The sequence below is a fragment of the Hordeum vulgare genome, chromosome 7H, assembly GCF_904849725.1.
Source record: "Hordeum vulgare subsp. vulgare chromosome 7H, MorexV3_pseudomolecules_assembly, whole genome shotgun sequence".
NCBI classification, from domain to species: Eukaryota; Viridiplantae; Streptophyta; class Magnoliopsida; order Poales; family Poaceae; genus Hordeum; species Hordeum vulgare.
The window spans coordinates 222,246,695-222,255,949 of record NC_058524.1 but is presented as its reverse complement, the minus strand read 5'-3'; the positions used below and the strand labels follow the sequence as shown (position 1 = coordinate 222,255,949).

Here is a 9,255-nt window from a genome sequence, read left to right as displayed (position 1 = left end):
GTAACACTTATCTTACGTCTAGATGTGTTTTAGTAAAACTGTTTAATATATGAGTTTCAACCTTCCACTCAACTCATTCAAACTGTGTAAACGGACCGTACTAATCCTGCATGGTTTATGTATCCAGTTCTCAAATTTGACCAAAACTATCTTTGCACGATACGAAAAATATATGATCATTTGCAAGATACGCGAGAATCACAACATAAGTTCTTTGGAGTAAGTTAATTAAGTGGCTTAGAGTATAGGTCATGTCCCCCCGTGAGAAGTACCGTGGCGTACTCCATAAACTTGATGGAAATCAATTAATGTCGTGTCCATTAAGAATCTGAAATGCGCTCTCCACATTTAGTAAACATCAAATAAGAATTCGTCTCGTGGAATTTGTACTCTTACATTTTCATCATCATGTATTTACATTCGTTAAATATGCAACCTTAATCCTTTCCGCAAGCGCACATGACAGAAATGCTAAACGTTTATGGGTTGCCCTTCAACACGGCTTTCTTCTACCGTCCGTTACTCGCCCCGAAACGTGCATGAGGATGAGCTTAGGTTGCAAGTAAAACGTGTTTGCACTGCTTCACCCTCAGCCACCAAATGCCCCAATCTCCACGAGATAAACGGTGTAAGCTATAAATAGGGATCCCTGACTAGTGTCGTCCGGAAAATAGGCGCGCGCAAGTCCAATCGGCAAGCCGATGAACAGAACGAATAGGAATAGGCGGTTGAATCGAAGGTGGTTGCTGTTCTTCCTCGCGTGATGTACCAGAAAAATGCTGCGATCTCTACGGGTTTGTTTAGATCTTCTCGTTTTTGCAGTGCCTTCCGGAGCTCCACGTTTCCCGTCACGGTTCTTGACCGCATTCTCTCGACTCCGTAATCCAAGAAGAACGTTGGACCGAGAATTTGCGTGGAGGGGTAATCTAAGGAGAGATTCTTGGAGACAAGGACATGAGCAGGTCTCCGGTCCCGGACGGCGGCGGCAATGGCTTGCCGCCACTGAAACCGTCGGTGTCGCTGTCACCGTCGCCGACGGGCCCTCCGGAGAGCGACATCAGCCACATGCCGGACTCCCCGGCGCGCAGCCTCGGCCACCGCCGCGCGCACTCCGAGATCATCGGCCTCCCCGACGACCTCGACCTCGGCGTCCCGGGCTGCGGCGACGGCGACGGGCCGTCGCTGTCGGACGACAACGAGGAGGAGCTCTTCTCGATGTTCCTCGACGCCGAGAAGCTCAACGGGCAGCTGCGCGAGGCGTCGGAGACGGAATCGTCGTGCGCCTCGGCGGGCGCCGGCGCGGGGCCGAGGCCGCGCCATCACCACAGCCATTCCATGGACACGTCGAGCTCTTTCGACGCGGAGCAGCTGCTTGGGACGCCGGCGGTGGAGGGGATGTCGACGGTGGAGGCCAAGAAGGCAATGTCCAACGCAAAGCTCGCAGAACTGGCGCTTGTCGACCCAAAGAAGGCAAAAAGGTTTGGCCTCTTCTCTTCCATTCTTGCGAAAATCCATCAGTGAGGGAATATTTACAGCTGTTATATGGATGAACAAATAATGAAAGGGGTCTGAAATGCAGTCAAAAGAAACAAAATATAGAACATTAGAAAACAACTACATGATGAAGAGATTAAAGTTTACAAATTACAACTGATGGAATGTGATCGTGTGCGATGTGCCCCTACTGAAGAGTACTAACAATTACAAGAACTTATTCCTAAAAAAAAAAAAAAAAAAAAAAAAAAACTAATGTTGTGTGTTTGAGGTGAAAATCTCTCAGATGAAAATGCGATCCCAAGAACAAGCAAATCTTTACCTAGGAAATGGCAACTAACCCTGGTTAGTCCTTCTGTTTGAAAAGCGCTTAATTATCTATGTTTACCTAGTCTCCATAATTCTTGTGATAGGATTTGGGCTAATAGACAATCGGCGGCCAGATCGAAAGAAAGGAAGATGCGGTATATTTCTGAACTTGAGCGGAAGGTGCAAACCCTGCATGCAGAAGCAACAACATTGTCAACCCAGCTGGCACTTCTACATGTAAGAACTGCCCCTCTTGAACTCTTGTTGTTCCCCTTCCCCCATTATGTTTAAAAATGTGGAAGAAAATCTTGACCTGTCTGTTTTGGTCGGCACCTGTAATGCTTGTTTAGAGTGTAAGAACTAGGAACTAAGTAGAAAAATCTTATAGAAGGATAACTTTGTGTTTAGATGCGGATCATGCGTATCCTCTCCTGTAGATTTCATGTACTTTTCACCATCATAGTGAAAATTGTCCAAGCATGTCATTCAGCTACCTTCAACAGGTAGACAATGCCATCATCCCCATGTCTGTGTCAGGTTGTTTTATCTATCTTGCTAGCTGCTAGCTAGTGGTCTGCATCTCAGTTCCCACTGTTATGCTAACAACAGAAAGAGAATAAATAAATAATTTGCTGCCCCCCCCCCCCCCCCCACCCCATACTGTATTTTCTAAGGGTGCGTTAATTATGAGTCGATGAACCATGCATCACTTCAGGTAGCTAACCTTGGTTCTCATTGGCACGTTAAATGACACAGAGAGATACGGCTGGGCTCTCTACTGAGAATAGTGAACTGAAGATGCGCCTGCAGAATGTGGAACAACAAATCCACTTACAAGATGGTAAAGTCCGTAATTCCAGTTACTCGTTGTCTTTCACCTTCTTCGCTCTGCCATGAATGTAAGAGAATCTTGCATATTCACCACGAGGGGGAAGGTGATTAATTAATTGAAAGGTACTATGAACTTCTTGATCAGCTTGAGGGGTGCTCTAGCATGTAAAAGAAGGAAAGATAATTTGTCATGACGATTTTTGGGTTTTTCGTCGAAAACTTACCGTCTGCTGCTGTTGTTGCAGCTCTGAATGACGCACTGAAATCTGAGCTCCAAAGACTGAAGATGGTGACGGGCCAGATGGGCAACACCATCGGGGGGATGATGAACTTGATCGGCCCACGCCCACCGCACTCGTTCGGAGGGAACCAGCCAATGTTCCACATTCAGGGCCAGGCTGCAATGCAGCCACTGCACCAGATGCAGCAGATTCACCCTCAGCACCAACAGCCGCTGCTGCATCCGCTGCAACTGCAAGCACAGCAGCTGCTGTTGCAGCAGCAGGCTTCTGCTGCACCACCACCCAACCCGAAGATGAAACGGGCCATCTCCGCTCCGAACCAGTGGATTGGTGGGTGGCCCGAGTGCAGTGGCAACTGATCGAGCTCCTGCTTGGAATACAGGAATTTCACAGGGATACCATGAAACGAAAATCCCCACGTGGCAAAATTCATGCTATCTGTCAGAGCTGGTTGGATTCAGGGGGTTGTGGGGTATCACCCAAGTGTAGATTGATCATCAGCAAGTATATAGCCGATATACAGGGTTCAAGGCTGCTCAAGTTACAGTCAGTTGTCGAGTCTTCCTTCTGAAGAAAGAGTTTTGTTCTTATGGGGTCTACAGGTGCAGTTGTTTGTTGAAGGAAAATGTTACCAACTCAAGCAGATTCTTCGGATTTGAAAACTTCTGGGGTCTACAGGTGCGGATGTTTGTTGAAGGAAAATGTTATCAACTCATGCAGATTCTTCGGGTTTGTCGATACGCTGTCAATCTGATTAGGAAGCTGGTTTACAAAGGAAGATGCTGCTGCATTTCTTAATCTCATGCGCTGGCCTTTGTATGTACAGATTCTTTTCTTTGTTTTGGTCTGGGGCCTTTTCATCGTGGATTCCTGGTCACTTTTGGTGACTGGCAAGTTTTAGTGTCCTCTCTGAGTTATTTGAATACAAAATGATTCGTATTTAGCAGCATATTCGTAGAAAAAACAAAGGCAAACTGTCAAGTCTAATTTATACTAGTGATTTACAAAAGACTCACCAATAGAGTACGTTAATAGTTGAGTTAATTGCACAAACCACATGTTTTGGGACTAGGGTTGAAAAAGGGAATTGCAGATCCCTCAAAAAGGAAAAACACAGAACCGTATATTTTTATTGAAAGTAAGAATATGGATTAAGACACTTAACTGAAACATGTTCCTTTCTTGGCGAGCGAATCTGGCACTTAACTGAAACACACACCAAATCTCCACATAAAACACTGGGCAAGTGAGTAGAAGGATTAGCACATATCTTTTTTTTTTTTTTGAACGGGAGGATTAGCACATATCTTTATATCACTGAGGCTACATTATTCCATTCACAACCAAAGGTTGCTATGCACTTAATACAAATAATCATACTTTTGTATATTTTGCTGCCGAAAATAATTGTCACTCTACATACATGGTAAATCACAAACAGAAAATCATTCTCTTCAGTTGCCTCCTGTAAAGTTGCAAGATGATGCTTTCACTCATCGTCATCAAGACCAGGTATGAACAATAGGTTGACGTCAAATACGACAGGGCTGCTCGGAGCCACTCTTGGCCTCCCGGGAGCTGAAGTAAGGCCCTTAGGGAATGCTAACTGCTCAGATCAACAAGATTGAAAATTATCACTATCCTGTCTAGATACCCTGGACTGAAGAAACACGGTGCATGATCAGTGGAGGAAAAGGTAAAGTTTTCTTGCACAAGAGCTAGTTTTGTTTTGTTTTGTTTTCGGCATTGCTTTCTTAAACTCAACAAGGCAAGACTACTTACTTGACCGGGTATGTACAACCGACGTAATCCTCCAACTTTCATCGACAAGATCCCTTCATCAAGTCCCTTTATCACCTGACAATTCCAAAGATACGTATGAGAGGACAAAACACCATGCCAAATCTGCTACTTTGAAGCTACGAACTGTATATAACTGATCTCTAGGGTAAGCAATGAAGCAAAACTGCTAGTTATCGGTCTACAATTGCAGATGACAGAGATGATCATGAAATTCATTTAGTTGTGCTATTTATTAGCAACAGGGGTTATATCCATTGAAGATGAAGGTGAGAACTGTCAAAATAAACAGTGTTTGCTAGGCTCAGATCAGTTCAGAGCTGTATTGGGTTAATTTTAGTCGTCATCTTGAAGAGGGGCATGCAATGGCTGTGTGCCTCGCTTGATGTAGAGGTCGGGGCATGCAATGCATCAGATCCTGCAGTAAATACCTGTCCGGCGCCAACACGGAATATGTAGGGCTGGCCTTTCTCCAGCGAGCTGCACAACACAACAAACCAATTATGTGCATTTTGCAAGTCCTGAACAGGCAGACGCTGAATGCACTGTGAGCCTGTCACCCATGAAATGTGTTGAGAGATCTCTCACCTGTCAAATATCTGTCCGTTTGGCACCATGGCGATGCAGTTTGCAGCAACCTACACGCGTGGTGGTTCGTGAGTGATGAAGAAGCTTACGCGCTTGCACGCAATTGTGGAAAGAGGGCAAAAAAGAAGAGGTAATGGTGAGCACCTGGAAGCCAATGGGCGGACTCGGGCCTCGGCCGACTTTGATGTCCTTGTACTGCAAACCGGATTCCGTAGTCACCATAGGCAGCTGAAAAGGCAGGAGCGAAAAAAATAAAAAATTTGTGGCCTGATTCCATGAATTCTGCAGGAAATACTGCATGAATCAAGCAAACGAAATGCTGCATTCCAACGAAGTGGGTCATGGCGAACGTACATTTTCGAGCTCTGCCTCGCAGGCGGCGTCGCAGAGCTTGGGCTTCTCCTCCGGCGGCAGCCCGCCGGCGACGGCGTCGAGCGCGGCCTGCAGGCAAAACGCGGACGAGGACACCCCGAGAGCAACCGCCCCGACCACGCCCCTCCGGGTGACCACGCCGCCGCCGTTGTCGTCAGCTCCTCCGCATTGCGGCAAGCTTCCGCCAGCGGCAGCCCTGCAGCAGCACGGCGCCCAGCTGTTGCCACCTCTGACGAACGCCCTGCCGCCGCCGCTGGGAAACCAGGCCCTCGAGCTAGCGCCACGCGGCCCTGACGGGAGGAGAATCGGCGAGGCCGAGGAAGAGGCGGCAGCAGCCATTGGATTAGGGAGAGGTAGAGGGGGAGGGGGGAGGAGGAAGACGGCGGGGGAGAGGACCACGGACGAGCCGACGAGAGAGAGTGGATAGAGCAAATTAAATCCGTCCAGCCTCCACCACTCGCTGCGCCTGCGCGCGTGCAGCACCACGCACGGGGCACGGCGGCCATGCGACGCGACGGGGATCAACGACCGATGTGTTCAGCCTTGTTAAAGGACCCCGACGCGCGAACGCTCGTTTTTTTACCATGGCAATGTGTAACCGTGGAGCAGCTCCAACCGGCCGATTCAAACCAACGATGATTTCATCTATTTTTTATTCGTTTGGATCCGCCTGACGGACACCAACATTCGTTTCCGCATTTGGATCGGCACATACGTCCAACGCTGGTCCGATCTATTTTTATCCGTGCGTGAAAATAATAATAATCAAACATTAAACCGGACACGAAGGCCGACGAGAGTCCGCGGATCCCCGTTACATTATAAATGAATAGGAAAAAACACTAGGCGTCCTCGTCATTGGCGGCGAGGTCGAGCTGCGCCGGACCAGGGACGGGCTGTGTCGGCGGGGTCAGTGCTGGTGTCGGCGGTGGCGCAGCACGGGCGCGCTCGTTCGCCAGGCGCAGTGCCATCTTAGCATGAAGGTAGGCGGCCTTTTTCAGGAGTAACGTGTGGGGATAGACGACGAAGGTGTTCTAAGCGAAGCCGGGCGTGCTCGTGCGCCTGGCGCATCGCCTTCTTAACCTGGAGGTAGGCGACCTCCTCTGGGAGCATCGCACGGGCATAGACGATAAATGGTGTCGCCGTTGTCCATGGCTACGCTGGCGCGGAAACAGATGGCCGAACTCCACCGCACACTCGGACTAAAAAAAGGCCGACCACGGTCGCTGACGCGTGGGCCCAAGGAGGGCGGCCGTCATTGTTGACCGTGGTGGTTGGGGCGGATACCGAGGGGGGGCGTCCGCTTCGCGTCTGCCCCGACGCATTTTTGTCCCAAATTTTGGTCGGAAATTTGGATAGAGCAATTAAATCACCGTTCACCGCCCATTTAAGGAAAGCCTCGTCGTCGATGGCCATGTCCAGGTGCTCCTGCTTGACGGGGAGGAGCGTCGGCTCCGTCTTTGGCTTGATGAGGCAGGAGGAGGTGCCACGCTAGTTGATGACGATGCCGCCGCTGCGCATGCGCCGCCCTAGCGGCGTCTCCTGTGGTTCCGGTTTGATGGGAAGGAGCGCCGGTGACCCGGAGGAGCGGGAGCGGGAGCCGGACGAGGAGGAAGACGTCGTCTCCACCCGCGTTAGCGTCCAAGAACTGTCGCGGTGGCGGGAGAAGGCGGGCGGCAGAGGGTATTCGAACCGCGGCGAGTTGCCGCCCTCGATGTGCTCGAGGACGACCTCCAACGTCCGACCGAGGATGGCTCGCCATAGGCGGCGCCCTTGGAGTTGTAGCAGCCGCGGGGTATCCCAGTTGGTGGCGGCGAGCTGGTCGGCGTGACGATGTTCGAAGTACATCGTCCACATCGTGTTGCTGTCGGGGGCGTACCTCGGCAGGTTCCGCGAGCTCTCCGACGGTGATGACCAGATGCGCGCGATCTCTGCGTGCCGATCAACTCCAGAGGGCGGCGGTGGCACCAGGACTCTGTCGTCGCTCAGCCTCCACGAGCCTGACACCCGCATGTCCGGTGGCGCCGGGTAGTTCGCCTCGTAGAGGAGGCGGGCCTCAGACTCGTGCAGGTGGCGGCGGCCGAAGCCGTTGGCCGCTGCTCTGTCGTCGGGGTAGTGCTTGGCCATTGGTGAAGAGAGGGAGATAAGGTGTCGATGATGAAAGGGACGAAAAGAGGAGAGGGCATTGATGGCGAGAGTTTGACGAGAGAGGTGTGTGGCAACCGGCGAGGGAAGGGGCGGCTTATATAGCCGCGGGCCGGCGGCACGCGGGGCGGTAGCCATGTGAACGTGTAACGGGAGTGGACGGGATGTGTGTCGCCGCGCCTTCACTGCGCCGCCCGTGAAGAATCAATGAAAGGCTGACCTACGACACAACCTTCGCATTGATTCACATGGAAAACGAGGTGATGAGGACGATGAACGCGCCTAGTAGCTGACTTGGCGGGTCCACACCCTTTCGCGCCAAAAGCGGTTCCCCCGACACTCCCGGATGCCCCGAGCGCATTAGGTTCGACTTGAGACCGTCGGGATCATTTTCGGTCCTCATCGACGAAAAACAGGTTTATAGAGTCGTGACTGGACCGTTTTTTCACGCCGTCGATAAAATAGGGCCTTGGGGGACCTATTGGTGACCCTGCTGGAGATGCTCTTGGGGGATGTTTTTCACCCGACACGACCTGTATACACCAACGACGACAACAAAGAAGATGCTCTTCAGCACTCGAGGTGGCTCTAGGAGTCTGTCTAACAGATTTATACCAGCCGCGGACCAGCTTCTCGCCTCATCGTTCATTCATCCCATAAGCTGTGGAATAGTGCACTCGGCGGGGTTGAAGACGCAGTTGCTGCGTTCTTCCGAGAGCATCCACGAAATCAAGCAGATGGCCGATTTCCAGGTCTTCTTTTCATCACCTTGGAGTAAGCGCAGTTGCCGCTCCAATTGTCTTTCAGGGTTTAGCTTGGCAGTGGTACAACCACCATTGGCGTGAGCTACAGGAAGGAGCCTCCAACATTGTCAATGACATCCAGCAACAGTCGCTTGGTGTAGGTGCAGTCTGCCAGCACGTATTTGGCCGTCCCCGGTGCAGCTAAGAAGAGTAGGCAGACTGGGCTGTGCGCAATGCCTCGGACAACCAGGTTATCTGCTCTGAGGCACCGTCCATGGGCGGCGAGCCAGCAAAACGTCTTCGCCAGTGGCGCCGCCTTGGCAGACCAGATTAGCGTCTTGTCGTCGGACCACACAGCTCCTTCAAATTAGCATTGATATGCCCATTTGGCGGGGGCGCCATGGCCTGCTCCGGCGGCGGGGCGGGGGGGTCCGGGGTGGCGCCTGCGGTGGCGGAGGAGGGGGGTTGCACCGTGGTGAGGTGGTGGCGACGGTTGCGGGGTGGGGGAGAGAGACAGAGGTGGTCGGGGCCGGGGGTGGTGTCGGCGATAAAGGAGGGGGTTGGCACCGCGGTGGTGGAGGATTGTTGCCGGCGGCCGGTTGCCGGGGGGGGGGGGGTTGGGGAAAGAGACATGGTATGGGGAGAGTGAGGGGGTGAGGGGGGGGGCTAACGCCCGTTAGATATGGAAGGGCTTTGCCGTCTCCGAGTGGACGACAAAGACCCTAAAGGCA

At 51.7% G+C, this 9,255-nt stretch overlaps 2 protein-coding genes across 4 annotated transcripts; one reads left to right on the top strand and one right to left on the bottom strand.

Moving 5' to 3' along the window:
- The first annotated feature begins 334 nt into the window (after positions 1 to 334).
- Positions 335 to 3,825, top strand: LOC123411703 (transcription factor RF2a-like). Of its 2 annotated transcripts, XM_045104666.1 has the most exons (5): positions 335 to 739; positions 823 to 1,478; positions 1,908 to 2,040; positions 2,560 to 2,644; positions 2,880 to 3,825. In XM_045104666.1, exons 2-5 carry the CDS (start codon positions 955 to 957, stop codon positions 3,233 to 3,235), a joined length of 1,098 nt encoding a protein of 365 aa, XP_044960601.1. In that variant the 5' UTR covers positions 335 to 739; positions 823 to 954; the 3' UTR covers positions 3,236 to 3,825. The 2 variants fall into 2 exon arrangements, with proteins under 2 accessions (XP_044960601.1, XP_044960600.1); XM_045104665.1 differs by having other exon boundaries at positions 335 to 1,478.
- A 412-nt stretch (positions 3,826 to 4,237) lies between these two features.
- On the bottom strand, positions 4,238 to 6,120 carry LOC123411704 (peptidyl-prolyl cis-trans isomerase FKBP16-3, chloroplastic). Of its 2 annotated transcripts, none has more exons than XM_045104668.1 (6): positions 5,619 to 6,120; positions 5,409 to 5,492; positions 5,265 to 5,314; positions 5,108 to 5,156; positions 4,659 to 4,733; positions 4,238 to 4,482 (listed from the first exon to the last, which is right to left on the bottom strand). In XM_045104668.1, exons 1-6 carry the CDS (start codon positions 5,973 to 5,975, stop codon positions 4,366 to 4,368), a joined length of 732 nt encoding a protein of 243 aa, XP_044960603.1. In that variant the 5' UTR covers positions 5,976 to 6,120; the 3' UTR covers positions 4,238 to 4,365. The 2 variants fall into 2 exon arrangements, with proteins under 2 accessions (XP_044960603.1, XP_044960602.1); XM_045104667.1 differs by having other exon boundaries at positions 4,238 to 4,536; positions 5,619 to 6,075.
- Between the last annotated feature and the right edge of the window lie 3,135 nt (positions 6,121 to 9,255).

Excerpts from the sequence above, each read along its gene's own strand:
- LOC123411704 (XM_045104668.1), bottom strand. The coding sequence starts at position 5,975 with ATGGCTGCTGCCGCCTCTTCCTCGGCCTCGCCGATTCTCCTCCCGTCA. Across the intron at positions 5,157-5,264 it reads AACGGACAGATATTTGACAG|CTCGCTGGAGAAAGGCCAGC; the intron begins GTGAGAGATCTC and ends TGTGTTGTGCAG. Across the intron at positions 4,483-4,658 it reads GGTTGTACATACCCGGTCAA|TTAGCATTCCCTAAGGGCCT; the intron begins GTAAGTAGTCTT and ends TGATCTGAGCAG.
- LOC123411703 (XM_045104666.1), top strand. The coding sequence starts at position 955 with ATGAGCAGGTCTCCGGTCCCGGACGGCGGCGGCAATGGCTTGCCGCCA. Across the intron at positions 1,479-1,907 it reads GACCCAAAGAAGGCAAAAAG|GATTTGGGCTAATAGACAAT; the intron begins GTTTGGCCTCTT and ends TTCTTGTGATAG. Across the intron at positions 2,645-2,879 it reads ACAAATCCACTTACAAGATG|CTCTGAATGACGCACTGAAA; the intron begins GTAAAGTCCGTA and ends CTGTTGTTGCAG.